The 25,967-nt window shown below is 40.3% G+C and overlaps 1 protein-coding gene across 2 annotated transcripts in view; it reads left to right on the forward strand.

Moving 5' to 3' along the window:
- Window positions 1-25,967, forward strand: part of PTPRN2 (protein tyrosine phosphatase receptor type N2) — a 1,102,513-nt gene that overhangs the window by 965,306 nt on the left and 111,240 nt on the right. For both annotated transcript variants that reach the window (XM_074985055.1, XM_074985056.1), the window contains one exon: window positions 25,013-25,207. In XM_074985055.1, the coding sequence (XP_074841156.1) occupies window positions 25,013-25,207 (195 nt within the window). The remainder of the gene's footprint in view (window positions 1-25,012; window positions 25,208-25,967) is intronic.

A 25,967-nucleotide genomic window follows, 5' to 3' on the forward strand; every position in this document is an offset into this window, starting at 1 on the left:
TAATGTAATGGCAGTGTATGATGGTGTAGGAATGCTCTGTTGGTTCACGGTGATGTATTTGTGAGCCCAACTGAACCCTGTCTTTGGACTCTTACATAGAGGGGAATGTTGAATTGTGCAAAGAGACGTGACGTCATTTGCTTGCTTTATATTTTAAATTGGAAAAAATTGCTAGTGAACACAGGGTTTTGTTTTTTTATTGTTGTTTTTGCTTCTGTTTTCATCTCTGATAACGGTCCATACAACATCACTATTGCTGAGGCTAAACACACATGTTAAGATTTATGCTGCTGGCCTCAGTAAAGCCCCATTATTGTTATTCTGATACAATTCCTAGGGTTACTTAGTTTTGTTTCACTGCACCATAGAATATATTCACTTCCTCAACGAGTGAAGTAAAGGAACTTCTATGTTGAGATACGTACCAGAAAATGCTAGATTAAGACAATGAAATACTTTCTGAGGTCTGTGTTCAAGATTTAGTGCTCTTGTAAGAGTTGTTGGCATTAAAAGCATCCAAACATTATCAGTTCAAGTGGGGACTGATGTACTTAGCTTTTGTAGAACCTGGGTACCTTGTCTTGAAAGATAAATAAGGGAAAATGCTATTGAAATACTGAGTGGTAAAATGTATTCTTAATAAAGGCTTAGTCCTGCCCAGTAGTAAAACTCTCCGTGATTTAAAGCACCTGATTCTTTTCTCATTTATGATTTGAGATAGATTTTAAAAATAACGCATGTTGGTTGCCCATTAACAAATATTTGAAAATTGATTCTGCCAAAAACATTTTTTAAAAACAGTATCTGACTGAAGTACTTTGCTAGAGTCATGTTTCTCTAATTTGACAAACTTGCCAGTATTGTGTCTTCAGATATACGTATATTACGTTGTAGCAACGTATTTCAGACTCATATATGATCTACAGTTTGATATTTCATAGATTTAAAATTTTTACAACATATTTGCCTTAGTGTGGTGTTGACATAGCAACACTCTAGAACAGTGACATCTAGTATGCTTCATTTCATGAAGGACAAATAGGCTCATTTTTTGTGACTAAGTAGTCTGACAAGTTGGCAAATTCAAAAACACCATAAGTACTATAACACACATGATATGTAAAACCACTCAGGCATCATATCTAGATATAAAGAGTAGCATAAAGTGTGAAGTGCATACATATAAATATGCTGAAAGATAATACTTCAGTGCGGAGTAAATCAAGCAAGGGTACTGTGAGGATGAAAATTAAGCCTTGATGCTATCTTTTTCTTTTAGTTCGAAGGAATATGTAGAATTTTAACACTGAAACATATATTTTCTGTGTTCTTATAAAGGATAGAAACTCACATGGCAGCATGAAGTGACAGGACAGACTTCGATAGCCTGTCAAGTAAAATTACATTGAGAAATTTATTTATCAGAGAGATCAAAGTTGCTCATTTTGGAGTCATTATGGTATATTAGGTAAATTTATAGTATAAGCAATTTTGTGTGTTTTAATCAAGTGGAGTTTTGTGTTTAGAATAAGAAAATAATCCTATATAAATTTTATAGTTCATTGCAACATGAAATTTTGATTCAGAGTAATGGGCAGTTTTCACATGCAACAATGAATTTTCAGTACAAAAAGATGCATATTGCTACAAAAAGAAATTGTGAGGTGATTAAACATAGTAATATCAGTGTAAATTCTTGAAATTTAAAGAATCCTTTAAATTCGGTGTGTGGAGGTAAATATTTCATTAAGGTCAATTAGACAATAGGTAGCTAAATCAGGATGAGAAAAAACAAGTGGTGTACAAAGGTGAGCTTAACTCTTAATCAGGCTTTATCTGATTAACTGTACAAGATGAACGACAACTACTGGATTGCAACGCAATGTGATTTCAACCTTACTACCTGTTATAGCGGAAGGACCCAGTAAATAGTAATGTAACTATAAAATACTGTGAATTTAAATAGAATTAGAATTGTCAAACACTTCTAACAGGTTGAACTCTAGTCTGACACTCTCATCCGGAAATATCTGTAATCTGGCATTATTTTAGTTAGCTGGATGACAACTTATCAAGGGTGTGGTGGAGTTTCCCGTGGTCCCATAAAGTTTGTTTACAGCCACCAGCCCTGGCTCTCAGTGTTCTGTGATGTTATTTAGCTGTAATTTACCTCTAAATGTCTTCTATGAGCCCAGCAAGCAGTAAAAGTGTTGAAATTGCTGCTAGACAATATTGACCTCTCAATGTCCAGCAAATTCTCTCGTCTGGAATCGGTCAGGTCCTCTAGAGAGGTTCAAACTGTGTTGTACTCGTAACATTTAAGTGATGGACTTAGATGACATTTTAACAAATACTTTTTTTTTCTAAATGTGTGAGAAGCAGTCCGCTCCCATTATCTCCGTCTTTGACTAAATGTTCTAGCATGTACAATCCTGGTTTCATTGCTATCCTTATGGAACAGCTTTGGAGAGTGGAATCTGCATACTATCAGCATGAGTTTCCACCCTTCCAGTGACATTTGGCTGTTCATTGAAGCTTTATTATTTTTAAATACCAACATTGAAAAGTAAACTTTTGAGAATTGCCGAATGTTAGGAGAGAAATGATTCACCCTGATTGTAGGTAGGCTTCACCCACCAAAATAGTTTCATGTTTCCCGCCATGTGGGCACTGCAGTCCATGCTAGAACACTTTTGCTGGAGAAGAAAGTAGATGATTTGGAGGGAGATGTTTTTTGGGGACCTACTAAAGAAGTTGAAGTATACTTCTAACTCCTGTTTTTCTTCCTTTGGAGAGATGATGTCATACAGACATAGGCATTTTATTTCATTCAGACCTTTCAGAGAGCAGCTGGCTATAAACCTGACTAGCATGGGTTGGTAGCAGCAGGGAGTGAAGGAGAAGTTTCTTTTCTTACATTACATTTGTTATTTGAATTTATTCTATATAATTCAATAATCTTTATTATTTGCTACCTATAGGCAACATAGCTTGGCATAGCTCCTCACAGAACAGACAAAAAGGCTGTAATTCATACAATTCATATAATTCATTCCTATATTTCATTTTTGTTCTCTTATGATATATGAGAATGCTAAGAAAAACCATTGGGAGTGGAAATTTTAAATTAGTATGCAGTATTAGTGTATTATTAGTATTAGTGTATCTAGCTTTCCCAAACATACTCTATAGCCTGCTTAGAAAACTGTGCTGGATAATCCATACCTCTGAATTCTGAAGGTAACCCAATTTTTCTGCGTACTTCTTTGGCTTTCTGGCCTTGAAAGACACATCTCTTATTCAGACATACTCTTCCTGGATTTTGCTCTTCTGGGTGGCAAGAGTGGCAGTGGGAATAACAAGCAACTGGCACAACAAATGCACAAATCCCTTTTCTGTACCAATTCCACAAGGGCTCCCAACAATTATACTTCCCCGGCAATGATGGGGCATCTCTCTGGGCTTGCAACAGCAGTTACTCTGGCTTTTCTGCCTGATGTGACAGCCAGTACTTGACTGACAAGGTCTTGACCTCTACTCTGGCTCACCAAGCTCCTGCCTTCTGCAACTCTCCCAGTTTCATCACACTGGCTAACTGCCAATTTAGCTCGAGCTGTTTCAGGCTACTCTCAGGCACTGCACGATGGATTGTCTCCCTGTAGTAAATCAATTATGGCACAAAGCCTGTACCATATAGAGAAGGCAGAGAGAACCACAACCTTGCCTAATGGATTGGGAAGTATTTGATCTACAGTCCCATGGGGTGGATTTTTACCTTCCTTAAAAAGAAGTGCTGGGTTGGGGATCCAATTTCTCCTCCCTTGGCTTCACTGGAGTTATTTGTGATTTATAACAGTAGAAGTCAGAGGAAAATCAAGCCTGTTCTTACTGTACCTATTTGCTCTCTCACTCTGGCTTAGGGTTTTCTACAGTGTCCGTTACCAGAGTATAATGCTCTGACATGTCCATGGAATCTGTGTTCTTTTAGGCATCTGGGAGCTAAATGAGATGCACGTATGTGTTCATTTCATTTATTTTTCCCAGTTCATTTAGTTTAGGTAAAGTTATTTATTTTTATTTGAATGCGGGAGGCTGTGTGCAGCCAGGTCACAATTCCTGGAAAAGCGTTGGGGCTCATTAAACACACGAGACTACTGCAGATCATGTCTGTAGCTGCAGCACTGGACTGCCTGGGAGGAGCCCAGGTGCTATATGTCTCTGGGATGTCCAGAGCAGCATTCTTATCAATCCTGCTCCATAGGCCAATGTGCGAGAGGAAGAGCTGGAGGCACAGCTCTCTGCATCCTTGCTCCCTTTGAGGTACCATGTGAAGCAGAACCTGAGTGCATTGACTGCAAAGTGATGTTTAGGCTAGGAGGATAGATTGTCTCTAACACATTAGCTAGTGCATTTAACTAACATGATTTTCAGTGGTGTTTGGCACATCATCTAGGAAGACCAAGTCATATTTAAATACAGTACGTTACCTGGTCGTGGTAAACCTTAGTAAGGACCCTAAGCTTAACACAGTCTGATAATATACTTCCTAGTCCGACTCCAGACATGGCCCACTTCAGCGTGCACCTTATGTGGTGATGAAGGATTTTTCCATCCTGCACTCCACCTCTGCACATGATCACAGATTGCTCCTGTAAGAAGTAGGCAGACTCTACAATGCAATACTAAAAAAATGTGGAGGACGAGGGGTGTTGTTTGCTCTTTTTTAAAAATTATATTTCAATTAAATCTCCGAAAAAATGTTTGGGAGGGATGAACTGCATCTTGGCTATCACTTCAAGAGATATTGGTGTTCAGATCCTTCCAAAGATTCCAGCAAAAGAGGGGTGAGAATATCTGCTAGCCAAGATATTTGTATATGTATTAAATATAGATTCAGTAACTTCCTAGTAATTTAAAAAACTAAACTAGCCCCATTTCAGACGTTCTACAAAACATTAAGATACAATGAAGACCTAAACAGATATTATTTAAAATTCTGACTTTACCATTAAATATTTTTGCCGATAGCGGCACTAATATGTTCCATCAAAACAGAAATAATCTTGCCTCTTTAATGTTACATTTCATATTCAGGTTGCTAGGGGATGTCACATTTCAGCATACAGATCTAATTGTCATCACTTACACTTGTCTAGAATGACTGCAGCAAGACTGCAGAAGGGAAACTCTGAAAGAACACAGCTATAATTGAAGTCTTTCAAAGAACAAACCATTTATTTTAGGAGAAGACCAACAGTGTTTTTTGTTTTGTTTTGAGTTGGAGGAAGTCTAGTTTGATGCAGGTGACGTAAGCAAATGGTTAAATGACTTAAGTTTTTCCTTCTCTAGTCTGTACTCAGATATCCATATCTCAGATATCTCTAGTCTTTCCAGATATCTATATCATTATGCATTTTTCTAAAGGCAAATATGAGTGATGTTTTATTGCTGGTTGGATTACTGCCTTCTGAATAAATAACAGTTTTGACCGTACTTAGTTTTGATATGTTAGGCTGATAAAATTCTATTCCTGCTCTTGGCAAGCTGTTTTTAGTCTAGCTAACCTAGATGCAGACTGCTATACAGCTTTTTTGAGATGATTTGGGCTGCTCTCACTTTACCGTCATAGTATTGTTCTACCAGCATATGAGTCTCATAATTGGATTGCTTATTATTCCCAAGAAGGAATAGTCCATTGTTATCACAGTGCAAACCTTCCTTCACTCTCTGGTTTAAATGTTTTGTTGGGGGTAAATTATTCTCCATCCCCCATTGTGAATTGAAACCTGAAACCTTCTAGCCCCAAATCTGTCCATTCCAGCTGATTTCTGCCAACAGCAGTGGAAGAGCTTGAAGTGGATGGGTATGATATCATACCGCCATGCCTACCAGCTGTAGTACTATGGATCTGTGGGCAAAACTCTGGCTCCTGAGTGTATCAGGCAGAATATTTGCATAGAGGAGGAGAGAAATAGGAATTTTTCATGGTAACTAGGAATAGAACGACTGGGGAAAGGTGAGAGTAGGAAAAGGAAAAGTTCTTCTGCCTTTTGGCTGGTGCTATGGAAGAGAGCCCCTTGACATTATTTCTTTCCAGCAGCCAGTAACAGAATCCCTCCATGGCTCTCTTTGAAAGGGAAGTGTTCAGCTTGAATTAAGGGTTGTGGTTCGGTGACAGGTTTTCTTATTAGCTTCCCTAGAAATCTGTTGACTGTGAAATTAAAACATACAGCAAAGTTGCCAAGCAGGCTGTTCTCAGTTTGACTTTGTCGTGATAGTCTGGATCAACCCAGGGGCCTTCTAAGGATTGTTGATTGATAATCCTTTCTTTGGGAGCCTTAGAAGTTAGTTAAATATAAATCAGTGATTCAGACTTCTCTGGACACTGTGAACAATACTGTCTAGTCTGTCTCAGAAGGAATATTGCAGAATGGCAGAGGTACAAAGAAGGAAAACAAAAATTATTAAGGGCATAGAAAACTGAAACAATTTAATATTTGGCCTTTGCAAATCAGTCAGATCAAGCTAAGCCACAGTGTTCTTATCAATGATGTTGAAGGCACAAACACCTCCAGGATCCAAGTTGAATCATTTTGCAGTCCTGAGCAACATGTGTCATGGTTTGTGGCTGTCCACACTGACGTAGTGGACTGTCTCTAAAATGACACCAAAATTTTACTGCAATACAAATTACGTGTCCAGTATGAAACCTGGCTTGATAAGTGGAGTCCAAGCCAAGATAATTGTCTCTTTCTGTACAGACAATGATGCTCACCCTATAGACACTGCAGTAAATCCCTCTCCCAGTAAAACAAGAAGTCTTGTGGCACCTTATAGACTAACAGATATTTTGGAGCATAAGATTTCACGGGCAAAGACCTGCTTCATCAGATGCATCAGATGAAGCGGGTCTTTGCCCATGAAAGCTTATGCTCCAAAATATCTGTTAGTCTATAAGGTGCCACAAGACTTCTTGTTGTTCTCAAAGCTACAGACTAACATGGCTGCCTCTCTGATATTTGTCTCCCAGTAAACATATCCACAATGGACAATATACACACAGACAATCATGAGGGGTTAAAAAGTCTATATTTAAGAGTAGATGTGATGTATCACACAATTTCATCATGAGCCTTACTACACTTATCTCTCTGCAAACACAGGGCAGAGCAATGTTGCAAAGAACCAGTCACCTTGATAGAATTGTAGATTTGATTTAAATGTGCCTTTAATAATGTTTGGTGGAATTAAGTCATACGTCAATCCTTGTCACGTGAGTTGAATGAGCCCATAATGGAGCGCAATGTTCTGTTGCTGTATAGCAGAGTGTCATGGGTGAAATGCATAACTTTTGGGCATTGGCACACCATGTCGTTTGGGTCAGATGCCAAGGAACTTCAATTATGGCATCAAACGTTTCCATTTTTTTTCCTGTGCCTGTTCCTGTAAGACATTTATTGCACATGACAGCAGCAAGGGACGTCACGGCTTCAGCAGTGATCTCTTCATCACTGGCTGGCAGTGACATAGCAGATTAAAAAAAAGACCACTTAAAAGACTGATCCACTGATTTTGTATTTTTGTTTCTTCCCAAATGTTAAAATCTCCAAATTGCATATGTGTTGCTACTAAACTTTTGGAACAAGCCTCATATTAATTTTCACTATCTCCTGCAAGATTACTTACTGCCATTATTCATCCTTTTTACTTATGTGCATATTATGTTCATAAGGCTTGTAAAGTTATATAGAATGGCCACATTGCAAGAAACAAACCATCTTGTCCTACCTCCCTCATGCTGTCCTTCTCAAACACATCAGCACCTTCACCCATTATACCATATGTATTTTACACAAAAAAAGTTTAAAGTTTGTTTGTGCTGGCAAGCATAGAAGAGAAGAGTGATTTTGTTTTTATTTTCTATGGACAGCAATTAAGAGATCATGATGATGTGTACCTTTACTAAAACGTAACTAAACAGAAGTAAATTATGCTGGTCATCCCAATTAAGAGACTATTCTGTAACTAGCCCATATTTTAAAGGGAAAAAAACTATTTTATATATGTAAATTGGACTATATTTTGGCCAGGGGGAGCCTCCTCTAAAACAGGCTATGCTAGCTTCTTGAGACAAGAAAATATAATTGTTTCAAAATCTGTCAGGTCCTTCCAGACCTAGAAGTAAATACTGAATTACATTGTGAAGGTGGAAATCTTTCCTTCTCATGGGGTAAACCCCCATTTATAGCAGTGAGGAGTCACAAGGCAACTGAAGTCTGAACATTTTTGTCTGTTGAGAAACTATAGCTGGGTCCTCACCTGCTCTACATTTGGGGGGAGGAAGAGGAAATATTTTTCTGCCCCCACCCCAATAACAAATAACTGAAAGCTCCTTAAGGTGTCATAGGAAAAAATAGCTGAATGGTTAGGAGGCAAGTGACCTCAAAGTTGCATGATGAACACATTTATTACATGAATAGCATCATTAATTATTTGTATTACAATAACCTGTACTGTATTGTAAGGATCCTATTTTGTTAGATGTTATGTACAGATAATAGTAGTCCCTGTGCTGAACGACCATATGATATATATATTCAGCAAAGGCTGGGGAAGAGGAAGTAAGAGTATCCCCATTTTACAGATGGAAAACAGATTTGGAGAATTAAGGAGAAGATTTTTAAGAGTGCTCATAGCAGCCCTCATTGTTCAGCACTTGGAGAATCTGGCCATTATGTCACATACAAAGTCTGTGGTAGAGCCAGCGGTGAACCCAGCTCTCTTGTATGATATTCCAGGCCACTGTCTTAACCCTAACTCCATCCTTCCTCTTCAATGTATAGCTGCGGCATTTTCTCTTGTGTGTACAATATATTACATAAAACTGCATCAGGAGTGATGACACCCATGTGATATGCAATTAGCAGCTGCCCATGGTTCAAACAGACAAAACCCATCTGTCACAGATATGTTTCCAGATATGCCTCAAATGCCTGTCCCTCTCCAGAATTACAGTGATTATGTCTGCAAAAGTTATTTGAGGTCCTTTTAAAAGAAGGTTCTAAATCTTTAATATTTATTTCTTCTCTCCCTGTGAAGCATTCACATTTGGAATCATGGTAAACAAAGTATTGGTTTCATAAGACTATTTTTCACAATTCCTTGGCCTAATAAGAATGGCACCACTAACTCCTTTTCTGGGAAGGCATACAGCAGCAGGGCTAAGTGGAAAGAAGTCTGCTTCAAGTTCCATTGAGAGTTATTTTCCATTTGTTCCACTAGGAAAAAGTGGCAGAAGAAATTCAGGTGGTGCTCACAAACCCCATTGAGCTCAGAAGGCCAGTATCCTCTGCGAAGAGCCTGTGCCTCTGGGCAGCAAGAGAAGCCACATCACAATTATCCCCTGGTAGTACCAATTCATTGGGCACTGTCACTATTAGGGGTCTCACCTGGGTGCATCTACCCCCTAGGAAAACCAACACAAGCTTTAGGCTGTGAAACATCTCCTCTGAGTGGCCATTTAGTGAACTAAAGTTAGTGTATGGAAATCTTGCATCTTCAATTATTTATTTTAGAGAGTTTATCTGTTTGTCGATCTGATAAAGAGCTCCTAAACGGCAAGAGCAAACACCACCAACTTAAGTTTACAGCTTCCTCATACCATAATTTAAAGTAACAAAAGGGTTTGGTTGTGCCAGGAAAAGAGGATGTGCTTTAAATGGGACAGCATCTCATAAAACAAAACAGAAAAGAGACAATCACCAAATCAAGTGCAGTCCTCAGAATAGACATAACTGAGTGACTGTTGAAAGAGACTGAACTGAGATGAGCCAGAAACAACCTGGGGTAGGATTGCTTCTTAATAAACCTTACAGAAAAGAGATAAAAGAGAGAAATTTGGAGTAGTGCTGTGCTTTGCCAGAGCTAAATCAATGCTTAAAGTTTGAAAACTAGAGGAAAATGTAACCGGAAACCAAACAGTATAGCCTTTTTTTCTTAACCCATAGGAAGTTATAAGAATTTATAGTGAAGAAGAAAAAAATCACACTCGATTGAATTCCAATTTTTAAACACTACAAAAGAACCCAGAAACATATAAACAATCCCTTTTGAAAAAAATTCAGAATAAAAATTAATTTAATAAAAATAACACAGTATTTTGAAAACATACAGTCATTTAAATAAAGCATGTTCATTTTCCTTTTATTGCTGAAAAATAGAGTGAAATTCCAAGTAAACATTTTAGTGTTAAATCTGGAGTAATTTTGGTTGTAGAATAACAGCAGAAAAACAAATGTCCAAGTCCAGGGGGATTTTATAGATGTGTTCATTGCCTTTTAGCATATTGTTTTCTTATGAGCTACATCTACACTAGAGATTTTTGTCGATGAAAGTGGCGTTTTGTCCACAAAACTCAGAGAGTGTCCACATTATAAATGCATTCTGTTGACAGTAAATTGACAGTACATGGCACTTTTGTCAACAGTGTTCTGCTGTTTCCCCGGGGGCAGAATAGCTCCCTTGGCAAATTCTGTAAATGGAAAGCAAGTGTGGATGCTCTGGGGGCAGGGGTGGGAGTGGGGGAGGAGGGGCTCTGTCGACAGACAAGGCTTCAGGACACTAGGCAACCCTGTCTGCTGTGCTTCTGGTTGGCCATTCTGTCGAGAGAGCAGTTAGGCAGTTTGGCTGCTCTCTGTTGACAGAGCAGATCACTTTTTTGATCCGCTTTGCTGTCTGTCTTCAATCTGTCAGTAGAAGTTTTGTCAGAAGCTATATTCTGACAGTAACTTCTGTTAGCAGAACTCTGCAGAGTACACACAGCCATGGTGGGAGGATAGATCATCTCTCTGTTGTTCAAATGTTTGAAATCGAGGAGTGAAGGAAACAAACCAAAACTAAAAAAAAAAGCAGTCAAGTAGCACTTTAAAGACTAACAAAATAATTTATTAGGTGAGCTTTTGTGGGACAGTCTACTTGCCTGCTTTTTTGTTTTGATAGTATATAGACTAGCAAGGCTCCTTCTTTGTTACTATTCAAAACTAAAAAATTCCTCTCAAGTGTAAGAAACACTAACCTTTCCCTTCCTCTTCCCTCCTCTGCAGCTACTCCTGTATGTGTGTGAAGATATGGAATCATAATTCTATGAATCATGACCAAGAACTACTTGGAGTGTTAAACTAATAGAATTTTTTATTTTGCAGATCATGATGGAAAAAAGTTGGGGTCTTATTAGGAAAACACAAACCTGATTATTCAAGTCTGCATGATTTCAGACTGAAAGATAACAGACTCTGGAATAGTATCCCAAGAGAAATGGTAACAGACCCATCGTTTAAGTAATTTTAGAAAACCAAACCTCAACAAAGTACTTGAGATTATATAATGGGCTTGGAGACCCTGTTGATGGAAGCAGTATCAAAACCTAGGCAGACAATTAAGAGCTAGAGGACAATTTTGCACCCAAACTAGAGTAATAAATCTATAATTTCTATTCCTTTTTTCCCCTGGGTTCTATTATATAGCAGTCTGGTTATGGTTAAAATAGCAACATAATGTGTATTTATAAGGATACATCTAGTCCAAAGGTAGCATTTTGTTCTCTATACCCATCTCATTTAAGCATTATTTCAAAATATGTCAGATGGTCTATTCTTGGAATGTACAGTGATTCTAGTGGTTACCGTTTTATAATTTGTAAACAAAATTATACACATAACTATCCAACATATGAATTATTTATTATATTCCTGGACTAAAACTACTTTAAAATGGAATTCACATTGAGATTATGTTTCAGTAATGTAAGAGTAAAACAATTACTGTGAGGTTGTAATTATCCCCAAAACAAGTATTATAAACCTAGGAAGCTCAGTTAAGGTTAACTTTAAAAGAAATTCAAACATATTAAGATATGGCAATACACAATAAAGGCAGCCAAACAACTTTCATTCTGCTCTGTAGTGACACCATACAATTATAACTATATCATAGTGTTCATAGTCCAGGTTTAGTTTCATCTGATTTTTCTCAGTACAGCACCCTTTCATTTTTTGTTTTCATTGTGGTGTCATTACATATGCAAAAATTGGTTGAATCTATGTGGCATGTACAAAACTCAATTTATCTTTACAGCTATGGCTACACTACCTTGTTATTTTGAAATAACTGACCTATTTATGCTTCGCACATGGTATTTCAAAACAGCGGGTGTATTATTCTGAAATTGGTAACAATCAAAGGCTACACTAGCAAGTTCTCTCAGAAAATCTGGCCTTTTTTTGAAAAAACACGTGGAGTGTCTACATACAAAATGCACTCTTTCAATCTGAAATCAAAAGACTGTGGCTCTTCTTCTGGAAGCCTCTTTTGCTTCTGGATTGGGAAGAACGCCTTCTTTGAGAAGCTTCTTTTGAAAAAAAAGCTTGTGTAGATGCTCTGTGGGCCCTTTTTTGAAAGAGCATTCCTCATGGTGCCAGATTTTTTAATCCCTGACCCATTCTCTCGAAAGAGCGGGGACGGTGTGGATGCTGTCTATAGAAAGAGCAGATTGCGCTTTCAATCTGTTTTTTTTGTGTGTGGACTCACTCTTTCGAATGAAGATTTTTTGGAAGAGATCTTCTGGAACAACTCTTTTGAAAGATCACTGCAGTGTAGGTGTAGCCAAAGTAAGGGGAATAACACCTATTTTGAAATTGCTATTTTGAAGCTGGCACTATTAAGACATGGGCCATTTCTACATAAATGGCCCAAAATATGCTAATGAGGCATGGATGCAAATTCCCCACGACTCGTTAGCATAAGGTCACATGATTTGGAGTCCAGAAGATGCTCTTCCGGATTCCAAAACAATGTGTAGAAGCATGGCCCCCGGGGGTTCTTCTGGAAGGAAGTCTTTCTTCCAGAGGCCCCTTCTTTCCAAAAGTTGTCATTTATTCCTGGTTAAAGTGGGTTAAAGTGGGTTGGTAGCTTTACAGTGTGTTCTCCAATGCTTTGTCCCCGTTATGTTTAAAGGGCATGCTATGTAATTGTCCACCACTTTTAATATACATTAATTTTTCTTTCAGTATCTTCTCTTTTCTCCTATTTCCTAAATAATCGTGATTCCCTCTCCTCACAATTTTCAAATGGGTATTAAAAGGAGAGGTGGGTTTGGTTTAGGTTAACAAGAGATTAACAGAATCTGAGACAGATCTTTGGATTGGATTGATTTTGACTTTTGTAGATTGTGTAACTTCAACTCCATAAAGAAGAAATTTGGCTTTTGTACTAGTATGTAGAGAACAAGGTTTTGCATTTGTTTTTAAATAACTTGAAAATTATGAATCCCCTCAGTTTCCAGGTTTCTGTTCAGTAGATTGGAGGTAAACATTCTGGGAAGAAAGACACACTCCGTCAAAAAGGAGCCCTTGCAGCTCTGACCAGCACAGGTGATTGGGTCACTAAATGTCTGCAGCAGGGCAGGCAGTCTCCATATCCAGCTCTGTATGACTCCTGGGAAGAAGTCATTATGTTCCTGTGGCTCCTAAGTGGAGGGGTAGCCAGGAACAGTCTGTGTGCTGCCTGCACATGAAGGCACCACCCCAAGCACCAGCTCTGCAATTCCCATTGGTTGGAAACCTTGGCCAATGAGAGTCAGAGGTCTGGTGCCTGAGGGTGGGGTCAGCATGCACAGTGCCCTGGCCAACCTTCTCTCTAGGAGCTGGAGGGACATGGAAGCTCCTTTTTGGGAGCTGCATGAGGTCGGTGTTGCCAGAACCCGTACCCCAAGCCTCCTTCCACATCCCAACTCTGTGCCACAGCTCAGAACCCCTTCCTTCACTCCCATATTCCAAATACTCTTGGCTCCAGACTGGAGCCGCTTCCTGCACTCCAAACCCTTCATTCCCACACCTACTCCAGCGCCTACAGTCCATCCAGAGCCCTCCCTCCCTCCCACACGTTGGTCTCCTGCCCCATCATGGTGGAAAATGAGCAAACGAGAGGGCAGAGAACAGCAAGTGACAGGAGAAGGTGGGGTTTGGGGCCTCAGGGAAGGAACAGAGCAAGCAGTGGGAAAGGGGTGTTTGTTTTTCTGCAATTGGAAAGTTGGCAAGAACTGTTCAGAAAAACAGTATGTCATATTTTGTGAGACTACTCGCACTTACTCTAGACTGACCAATTACATTTATAACCAATTATACCTGCTTGTGAGAAAGATAGGTCACCAGTTTAAAGTGAGAGTCTGTTGGTCAAATTTCAATATTCTAGTCTATATATATTTGTCTATATACGGAGTTCAGGGTCTTTTACTACGAGTCTGTGTCACCTGGCGTTTGGGTCTCAAGGCCTCTGCTGGTTCCTATGACTGTATGACCAATACAGCAGCACACAGACAATCCAGGAAGTTTTTGGAGAATGTTGGGGATAACTTCCTGGTACAAGTGCTGATGGAACCAACGATGGGCTGTGTACAACTTGACTTGCTGCTCACAAACAGGGAAGGACTAGTAGGAGAAATAGAAGTGGGTGGCAACCTGGACTGCAGTAATCACAAGATGATAGATTTCAGGATCCTTACAAAAGGAAGAAAGGTGAGCAGAACTATACAGATCCTTGATTTCAAAAGAGCAGATTTCAATTCCCTGAGGGTACTGATAGGTAGAAGGCACAGGAACAAACAGTCCCGCTGCATAGTAAGAAATGCAAATATGGTAGGCAACTAGCTTCTCTTAATAGGGAAGTCCGTGGTCAGCTTAAACTCAGAAAGGATGTGTATAAGTGGAAAGTTGGACAGATGACTAAGGAGGAGTATAAATATAGGGCTGGAAAATGCCAGGCAGTAATCAAGACTGCAAAGGCACAATTGGAACTGCAGTTGGCAAGGTATGTGAAGGATAACAAGAAGGGTTTCTACAGGCATGTTAACAATAAGAGGGTTATCACGAAAGGTGTGGGGCCATTACTGGATGAGAGAGGTGACCTAGTGACAGATGATGTAAGAAAAGCTGAAGTACTCAATGATATTTTTGCCTCAGTCTTCATGGGCAAGGACAGCTTCCACACTACAGTGCTAGACAATGCAGTATGGGAAGGCAGAGAGCAGCCCTCGGTGGGGAAGGAACGAGCTAAGAGCTACTTAGAAAAACTAGGTGTACACAAATCCATGGGTCTGGATTTAATGCACCCAAGAGTACTGAGGGAATTGGTGGATGTCATTTCTGAGCCTTTGGCCATTATCTTTGAAGACTCTTGGAGATCGGGAGAGATTCTGGATGATTAGAAAAAGGCAAATGTAGTGCCCATCTTTAAAAATCAAAGGACAATCCAGGGAACTAGAGACCGGTCAGCCTTACCTCAGTACCTGGGAAAATAATGAAAGGGATCCTCAAGGATCCATTTTGGAGCACTTGGAGGAGGAGAGGAGAGTGATCGGGGTAGTCAACATGAATTCACCAGGGATGGGTCCTGCCTGACCTATCTGATTAGCTTCTGTGATGAGGTAACTGGTTCTGTGGACATGGGGAGGTCAGGGGGTGTGTATACCTTGACTTCAGTAAAGCTTTTGTTACAGTCTCCCACAACATTCTTGCCCATAAGTTAAGGAAGTATGGATTGGATACATGGTTATAGGTTGGACAGAAAGCTGGCTTGATGGTCGGGCCCACCAGATAGTGGTCAATGGCTCAATATCTGGTTGGCGATAGGTTTCAAGTGGAGCACCCCAAGGCTTGGTTCGGGGGGCGGTGTTGTTCAACATCTTTATTAATGACCTGGATGAGGGACTGGATTATAACCTCATCAAGTTTGCAGATGACACCAAGCTAGGGGGAGAGGTAGATACATTGGAGGGTAGAGGTAGAATCCAGAGTGACCTGGGTAAATTAGAGGATTGAGCCAAAACAAATCTGATGTGGTTCAACAAGAAGAAGTGTAGAGTCCTGCACCTAGGATGGAAGAATCCCAAGCATTGTTATACGCTGGGAACTGACTGGCTAAGCAGCAATACAGTGGGAAGGGACCTAGGGACTATAGTGGATATGAGTGAACAGTGTGCCCTTGTAGCCAAGAAGGCCAATGGCATATTGGGGTGCATTAGAAGGAGCATTTTGAACAGATCTAGAGAGGTTGTTGTTCCTCCTCTATCTGGCATTGGTGAGGCCACATATAGAGTTTGCATCCAGTTTTGGGCCTCCCAGTATAGAAAGGATGTGGATATGCTGGAGCAGGTTCAGTGGAGGGCAACAAAAATGATAAAGGGGCTGGAGCATGTGACTTATGAGGTGGGGCTGAGGGATTTGGGCTTATTTAGTTTGCAGAAGAGAAAACTGAGGGGTGATTTAATAGCAGCCTTCAACTTCCTGAAGGGGTGCTCTAAAAAGGATGGAGAGAAACTGTTCTCAGTGGTGACAGACAGAAGAACAAGGGGTAATGATCTGAAGTTACAGAAGGAGCAGAGTAGGTTGGAGATTAGGAAAAACTACTTCACCAGGAGGATGGTGAAGCACTGGATTACACTGTCTGGGGAGGTGGTGGAATCTCCATCCCTGGAGGTTTTTGAGTCCCAGCTTGACATAGTTATGGCTGGGATGGTTTAGTTAGGATTGATCCTGCTTGGGGCAGGGGGAGGGATTCGATGACCTCTTGAGATCCCTTCCAGCTCTGTGATTCTATGATTCTATGATAAACCCTTCTGAAAGAACGTCTTCCAAAAGAGTACGTACACAGACAAAAGAGTGGATCAAAAGAGCATTCTGCTCTTTCGAAAGAAGGCGTCCACACAGCCCCCACTCTTGCGAAAGAATGGGCCAGGGATTGAAAAATCAGGCCCCAAGAGGACTGCTCTTTCAAAAAAAAAAAGGGGGGGGCCTGCAGAACATCTACACATATTTTCTTTCTAAAGAAGCTTTTGAAGGGGTGTGCTCTTCCTGAAACAGGAAAGGAAGAGCACTTTCAAAAGGAGCACCTCATTCTTTCAATTTACTTCTGAAAGAACATTTTTGTGTGTGGACTCTCCACGGGATCTTTTGAAAGAGCCCACTTCTTTTGAAAAATCTTTCGAAAGAACTTGCTAGTTTATACACAGTCCTTTTGTGGTGGAGTCCAAGGTTCAGATTTAGGGAAAGCTTAACAATTCATTACATATGAGGAAACAAGTTGATATTTATCATTGAAGCCCTAGATCAAGCTAGTTTGAGTGTCATCCTTTGTTATAAACTTACCTTCTAATGGCATGTACATTGGTTTATCTTTCAAGATAGGTCTTTTAGTAACCCATGAGGTCTTAGTGGATTTTCCAGGCAGCTGGCGTATTAAAGCCTATCTTCTGGGAGATATAAGTTCTTATGAATTCTAGTTTCCTCTTTTATACTTTTGTGATACTTGACAGCTGTCATCCAGTATAAAAGCATGTGGCAGCAAATGCGCAATGCTGTCATGGAATAGGGACATCCTGAAGAAGAGATGGCACTTGCTGTGTTATGTTGGCTGCATTTCTAAAGAGCCCTGGCTCGACATCTCATTGAAAAAGTGAGATTCATTTCTTAGTGGGCATGATGCCTCCTGGCATCTGGTGGGAATGCAGAGAGTTGAGGTTATGCATGAAAATTAGTTGTGATTGTTAGGAGTCCTAGCCAGGAATGTATAAACCACGTGTCTATTCTGTCTTTTTGATTAAAGAGAGGCTTTCAGTAATGCAGCTGCTATCTGGCTGCTAGAAGAGGGTTTCAATCACAATTCCAAAAAGCGCTGTATCGTAATAAGATTTCTTTACTGTGGCTTCTCTCTGCATAAGTCCCCCATATAATAGTCTACAAAGGTCTGTACTAAGACTGACTTCCTGCTCCTGGGTTGAGAATGCAAACTGTTGTGCCTGTAACAAGGAACACAGGATAAATTAAGGCTCTTCTTTAGAATTAACTAAATTGCATGTACCCACTAATCTACAGTGTGTTAATCCCAATTAAAGGTCTGATTTATCTACTTTGATGCCATTTTATATATTGTTTTTTCCTTTTTAAAAAATGTTCCTTTTCACTACTCCATCTGCCTGAGGAATGACAAAAAAATTAGGACCACTTCAACATCTCATTGGAATAGTTCCAAGGTTTCTCTGAAGAATATTGTTTATGATGTGTTTAGGTTTATCAATTTTCTTTCTCAAATGAAAAAGCTCTCTACACATGATTATGACACTGTACTTTAAACTCATTTAACTGGACATTATTTTCAGAATATCTCTCTTGGTTATTGCAGTTTTTGTCACATGGGCTACGTCTACACGTGCACCCAACTTCGAAATAGCTTATTTCGATGTAGCAACATCGAAATAGGCTATTTCGATGAATAACGTCTACACGTCCTCCAGGGCTGGCAACGTCGATGTTCAACTTCGACGTTGCTCAGCCCAACATCGAAATAGGCACAGCGAGGGAACGTCTAGGCTACGTCTACACGTGCACCCAACTTCGAAATAGCTTATTTCGATGTTGCGACATCGAAATAGTCTATTTCGATGAATAACGTCTACACGTCCTCCAGGGCTGGCAACGTCGATGTTCAACTTCGACGTTGCTCAGCCCAACATCGAAATAGGCACAGCGAGGGAACGTCTACACGCCAAAGTAGCACACATCGAAATAAGGGAGCCAGGCACAGCTGCAGACAGGGTCACGGGGCGGACTCAACAGCAAGCCGCTCCCTTAAAGGGCCCCTCCCAGACACACTTTCATTAAACAGTGCAAGATACACAGAGCCAACAACTAGTTGCAGACCCTGTATATGCAGCACGGACCCCCAGCTGCAGCAGCAGCAGCCAGAAGCCCTGGGCTAAGGGCTGCTGCTCACGGTGACCACAGAGCCCCGCAAGGGCTGGAGAGAGAGTATCTCTCAACCCCCCAGCTGATGGCCGCCATGGAGGACCCCACTATTTCGATGTTGCGGGACGCGGATCGTCTACACGTCCCTACTTCGATGTTGAACGTCGAAGTAGGGCGCTATTCCCATCCGCTCATGGGGTTAGCGACTTCGACGTCTCGCCGCCTAACGTCGATTTCAACTTCGAAATAGCGCCCAACACGTGTAGACGTGACGGGCGCTATTTCGAAGTTACTGCCGCTACTTCGAAGTAGCGTGCACGTGTAGACGCAGCCCTCCACGCCAAAGTAGCACACATCGAAATAAGGGAGCCAGGCACAGCTGCAGACAGGGTCACGGGGCGGACTCAACAGCAAGTCGCTCCCTTAAAGGGCCCCTCCCAGACACACTTTCATTAAACAGTGCAAGATACACAGAGCCAACAACTAGTTGCAGACCCTGTATATGCAGCACGGACCCCCAGCTGCAGCAGCAGCAGCCAGAAGCCCTGGGCTAAGGGCTGCTGCCCACGGTGACCACAGAGCCCCGCAAGGGCTGGAGAGAGAGTATCTCTCAACCCCCCAGCTGATGGCCGCCATGGAGGACCCCGCTATTTCGATGTTGCGGGACGCGGATCGTCTACACGTCCCTACTTCGATGTTGAACGTCGAAGTAGGGCGCTATTCCCATCCCCTCATGGGGTTAGCGACTTCGACGTCTCGCCGCCTAACGTCGATTTCAACTTCGAAATAGCGCCCAACACGTGTAGACGTGACGGGCGCTATTTCGAAGTTACTGCCGCTACTTCGAAGTAGCGTGCACGTGTAGACGCAGCCATGGTGATATAAGTTTTCCATTATATACTACATGTCACTTCCACATAAGTTTGATAATAGATGTCAGGAAATAAAAAACAGAGACACTGCCTCTGTGCGATAGCAATTCCTATGTAATGGGAAATATTGTCATAAACTTCAAATTACATTTTAAATAAATGTTTGTGTCCAACCCGTCCATTAGATCATACCCCAAAAGGGTCAGTAGTATCACTCTTTAATATTTCACTTTGTGCGGTATGATTGGTTTTTTAGGTGAAAATGATGCTTTTAAATGAAGAATGACAAGTAGTATACAAAGAGAGGACATTACAGACACAGTAGGATCATAATAGCCTTGGCCACTATCTTAAATACAAAAGTGTGGTGCATATATTGAATTTGCTCTTTGCAAAGGATTATTAACTGGATATATGTGGATATGGATACCAATGTTTACTGACTTCATAGTTCAATTTAGAAATTTCATGTTTGGGTTCATTGTTGGGTCCTAGACTTCCCCTGGTGGAGACAGTGGTGCTCCTTCCAAAATTAAGAATATAAACACTTGAGAGTGCAGATAAATGTGTGGATGGGTGATGGTTCTCTTAACTCTGGTCTAAGGTTCAACTAGGGGCTTAAACTCTGCCAGGGCGCAGTGATGGAATTTTGGAGATATTAACAATATTTTAGGGCTCACATGGGTTATTTGAATATGTGTAATGCCCACTATGGAGATGCCTTTTTTTGTCTGTCTTTTCCACCCTATTTTTTACAGCCCAGACCATTTCTTTAAGCCTTCTTAACATTGTGGGTAATTTGGGGTCCTGGGGGGAGAAGTGAGGACAAACACTGCCTTCACTCCATGCTCTTTGCAAGGACTGGCCAGTCTCATGGTTCCTGTGATCAGTTCCTGCCACTACTTCCACAAATGCAAGGAATCCCACACAGGGGCAGAGAGAAAGCATCATGTAGCTGCTGCACTCAAGAATGCAGAAAGTACTATCTCTCCCATAGCTGCTACTGGAGAAAGAGGATATGTATGTTTGTGTACAGAGACATGGGTCTTCCTTATCTGGTAGTTCCTTTATGGGCCATTTTCGCCACTGAAATTTCATAAAAATTCACATCTGCTCACCCAGATAACCCCAGTACTGTGGTTTCCACTTATGGCCATTGAGACTTCATAGCTGAATATGCTACTTCCTTGCAGGATTAGGTATAAGAGTCATGACAGAAGATCCAATGTTCTCTGGCAATGCTTGGCAGCTGTCATTGCCTGTAAGGGCTGTTAATGGCAGAGCACAAATTATAGCAGCTCTGAGTCTGTTTAAATTTATGCCAGGACCAGGCAGGTTCATGGATGATTCCTGCTTATGGGAAGAGCCAAATATGGTGCAGAGCCACTTCTTAGCCATGAGAAACTATGTTTATTTTTTGCCATGAACCGTTTCATTTGCACTCTGTCCAATAATATATCCCTACCAGGAATAAGTGTAATATTTAGACATTTGAACAGCTGTTACTTTTCAATAAATAAATAATGAGATCCAACGTTGTCAACTCTCTCCCAAATATGGAGTTGTGTTTTTTAAAGGGGGATTTAAAATTGCTTTGTCCCAAGGTAATTCTGGGGTTAGCAAAAGTTGTTTTGGACTGGTGATGTTTTTAAGATCTAGTAGCTCATGTGGCCCTTCAGAGTGAGAAAAACTATCCCTTTTACAAATCAGAGAATCTAGATTTCCTTGTAGTAAGAACATAAGAACATAAGAATGGCCATACTGGGTCAGACCAAAGGTCCATCCAGCCCAGTATCCCGTCTGCCGACAGTGGCCAATGCCAGGTGCCCCAGAGAAGGAGAACAGAAGACAATGATCAAGTGATTTATCTCCTGCCATCCATCTCCTGCCCTTGTACTGAAGGCTAGGGCACCATACTTTACCCCTGGCTAATAGCCATTTATGGACCTAACCTGCAAAAATTTATCGAGCTCTTTTTAAACCCTAATAGAGTCCTGGCCTTCACAGCCTCCTCCGGCAAGGAGTTCCACAGGTTGACTGTGCCCTGTGTGAAGAAAAATTTCCTTTTATTAGTTTTGAACCTACTACCCATCAATTTCATTTGGTGTCCCCTAGTTCTTGTATTATGGGAAAAGGTAAATAATTTTTCTATATTCACTTTCTCCACACCATTCATGATTTTATATACCTCTATCATATCGCCCTTCAATCGCCTCTTTTCCAGACTGAAAAGTCCCAGTCTCTCTAGCCGCTCCCCATAGCTTATCTTAAATCATGATACCCTAATAAATGTAAAAGCTATTTCAAATCAATTTTTAGGCTTTACATTTTTACTCTTGTATTTTTGTCATGTTGCAGTAAGCAAGGCCAGGTCTCCACTGCAAAATTTTGTCAGCAAAGTTAAGTCGATCTGTGATGTGAAAAAAACACTCACCCTCAACTGTATCCACAAACCCCCACTATAGACATAGCTATTCTGGCAGAAGACTGTGTCAACATAGCTGATGTCCTTTTGGAGGCTGCTGTTATTGTGATGTCTGAAAAAACTCCTTCTCTTGGGATATGCTGTGTCTCTACTAGGGAGCTGTATGGCTGGATGTACACGGACTTGTAGTGCCAGCAGCTTCATAGTAATGAGCAGTCTCGTAATTGCAAATGGCTGCTTATTAGCATAATCACGTTGCTAATTAGCATAGCCATGTGAGACCTCCCTGCTGGCAGTAAACAGGCCATGCAGACATGTCCTTGCCAGCAGAAACCCCCTGTTGCCGTCCTGTTATGCCTGAAATATGCTAATTAGCCATGCAGTTATGCTAATAAAGCAGCCATTTGCAGTTGCGAGACTGCTCATTTCAATGAAGCTGCCAACACTACAGGTCTGTGTAGACCCACTCTACCAGTATACGTGTGGTGGCAAAATCTCTGTAGCATAGACTTTCCCTAAGACACATACAAGGACATATGGAAAACTTTGTCAGTACGAAAGAGGGAAAAAAAGTTACTCTCCTTAAAAATAAATTTTATTTTTTATGTAAAAAGGGGCAAGAATGAATAAAACCCCACTGTTATATTTTGGACTTTCACGGATATTCAGTTGAAATAATCTGCATAATCATCACCTCTGCCACGAGTGAGTGATGTATCCCAAACTTTTGCCAACTATATTCTTTTGCCAACTTTATCTTCATATTAGACATCATAATGTCTTTGTCTCACACCCTCATTAATTTATGTATTAATGTGTATCACTACCACCTTAGCAAAACAAAACCAAAAACCTACTTTGTACTCTAGAAATGTCTTTAATACTGAATAAAATGGCAGTTAGGATGAAGGGAGACATAAACTGTTTGGATGGGATTTGGGCCTATAGCTCTTTAGTCTATGGCTTTGGAAGTGCCAAGAACTGTCTTTTTATATTATTAGAATATATTCATATTATTCTTTGGAGAAGAATCCTAATTTTGAGTGCTGAAGGCATTGTCACAGCTCTGATGAAAGAAAGGTGCCAGTTGAATGTCTTTAAAAAAAGTTCCATGCATGAAATGTCTTTTATTTCCTGTGATATATGGAGGTTTCAGAATCATCCTGCTGATGAACCTTGAGTTGTTATTGAATAAGAAAGCAGATGCCTTCACGTTTTAACAGCATGGGTTCTTCAAAATCTATTGTTTTGATAGCCAGAGGCAAGTAACTAAGATGTTAGTATGTCTTTGTAAAATAAGTAATTGGGGTCAGATGTGCAACCGTACAACACGTACAATATGTCCAAGCACCATGGACATAGCTATTCTTGCTGTGCAGCATAGGCTTCCCAAAATCCTTTGTGGGAAACAGACTTATGTAAAAATGTTAATTTTATTACTTATTTTGAAATTTTACTACACATGAATTAATCTGAATGCATTGTAACAGACACTAAGGGTCTGTTTAGCCAGTTAGATTCAGGATTTCAAAATACAGGACCTTGTTTCCCTGGAAGCATTTTTCGTACTATCAACATTTTACATTCCCACATAAACATAATATATTTTAGAGCTGTGATTCATGTATGATAAAACTGAAATGCCTTATTTTGGTTGGTTTGGGTGTTTTTATCTGGGTTGGGCAGCCGGGGAGGGTGTCTGGTAGGTTCAATTTTCTTTCGTCAAAGCTGTTTACAACATGTGACAGGTTTCTATTTTTTACTCTTTGTTAATGTCATTCTCCATTTTCTTTGGCCCACATCTAGGAGGTAGGGCTGTTTATGTTCTATTTTAATGAAGAGAAATGGCACATCTATCACCTAAAATTTTTATTAGAGAGCGCATCAATTCAGTTGCTATTGCTTGCTGAGCTTGCAAATTCAGGGCTGAATTCTGCTCTCAATTACACCTGTGCAACCCCATTAACTTCCATGGGTTGTACAGTGCAGAATTAGAGTCACACACCACAGTATGGTATAAAACAACTTGTAATAGAATTATTCCAAAATAAAATATAAAATTAAAATAAATAAAATAAAATATAAAATAATAATAAAATTTGAACACCCCCAATATTATCTGAGACAGTGGTAGAAGAGCAATACGCATGCACACATAGTTAAACTCCTTCTGCATGACTTAGGGATGGCCAACATCTACTTATTTCATATAGGCTACATCTACACTAGGGGAAGACTTTGAAATGGCCTTGCTAATGGCCAAATCAGAGAATACTAATGAGGTGCTCATTAGCATGCTGCTGGCTGTGGCACTTCGAAAGTGCTGTGTTTCAATCGCATATGGCTCGTCTGCATGGGACCCTTTTTGAAAGGACGCTGCAAACGTTAAAATCCCCTTATTCCTATCAGCTGAAGTGCTGTGTCTGGCAGCACACTAATGAGGCACTGAATATTCATTTCAGCACCTCATTAGTATTCGCCAATTTGGCCATTTGTGTGGTCCTTTCGCAATTATAACCAAATGTAGACACGGCCATAGTTGGTCTAGTAAATGTATACCTCAGAAGTGTCAGACACCCCCAATATTAGCCCATAAGGGAAGGGAAAACACTCCCATTCTAGAGACAGTAAGAGAGAGGTAGCCATGTTAGCCTGTATTCTAACAAAACAAAACAGTAATCATGTAGCACTTTAAAGACTAAAAATAATGTATTAGGTGATGAGCTTTCATGGGACAGAAGTGGGTCTGTCCCACAAAAGCTTAATACCTAATAAATTATTTTGTTAGTCTTTAAAGTGCTACATGACTGCTGTTTTGTTCCATTCTAGAGATGTACTGTAAACAGTGTTGTCCTTAGCAAACTTGTATTCCATAGTGGCTTCTGTTAACCCCAGATTGTTCCTTTCTTTCCGTCTTCTAGGAGCTGTGCCGTCAGCGCATGGCTGTAAAATCGTCTGATCGACCAGAACCCCCACACGCTTCCCGCGTAAACAGTGTCTCTTCACAGTTTAGCGATGGGCCTATTGCCAGCCCTTCTGCTCGAAGCAGCACATCATCCTGGTGTGAAGAGCCCGTTCAGTCTAACATGGACATCTCCACCGGTCACATGATCCTGGTAAGCAGAGGTTTCTTTATGGCATGTGAAGTGTCATCAAAATTGAAATCAGTAGTTCATCAATTTACAGTAGACTGAAAAATATTTAACTTCTAAAGGAATACTGCCAATTTACAACATTCAGAATAATTCCTTCCCCTACTTGATTAATCTTACCTTTAAATAGTTAAAAGTACCACTGATTTTAAAAAATTCCTTTTCGCTCTGCTGTGTATTTTCTTCTTAGGACACATTTCTTAGCTTGGATATTGTTTAATAATAGAATTTTTTTTAAACAGAAGATAATTTATGTTTCTTTCTTTTGTACTATTAATTTACTTTCAGCAATTTACTTGGCTTGGACAAATAAGACTGCTTGATTGCTGATCAGTTTTATTTTATCATTGAGTATAATGGTGCTGCATATTCTGCAGTAGACTATTAACAATATATAGATGATTGGTTTTTTCCCACTGAAATTGGGAGTGTGTGTGGTGGGGGTAGGGTATTTGAATTGTGAGCCTAATCTGATCTTCCTTCTTTAAAGTAATTGAATATTTCTCATGTTCGAACCTTCACAAATATATGTTTTGTTTGTGACTGGGCTAGAAAACATGGGAGATGGCCACTTTATTCATGTGGGTGTGTGTATATGGCTAGTGAAATGCTTTTTACTCCCCAGGTGAGGCAGCATGACTTTGTGATTAAGAACTGGGACTCAAAGCACCTGAGTTATATTCCTGCCTTTCACAGTGACCTTGAGCAAGTCATTTCATATCCC

Source organism: Carettochelys insculpta, chromosome 2 (genome assembly GCF_033958435.1).
Source record: "Carettochelys insculpta isolate YL-2023 chromosome 2, ASM3395843v1, whole genome shotgun sequence".
NCBI lineage: Eukaryota > Metazoa > Chordata > Testudines > Carettochelyidae > Carettochelys > Carettochelys insculpta.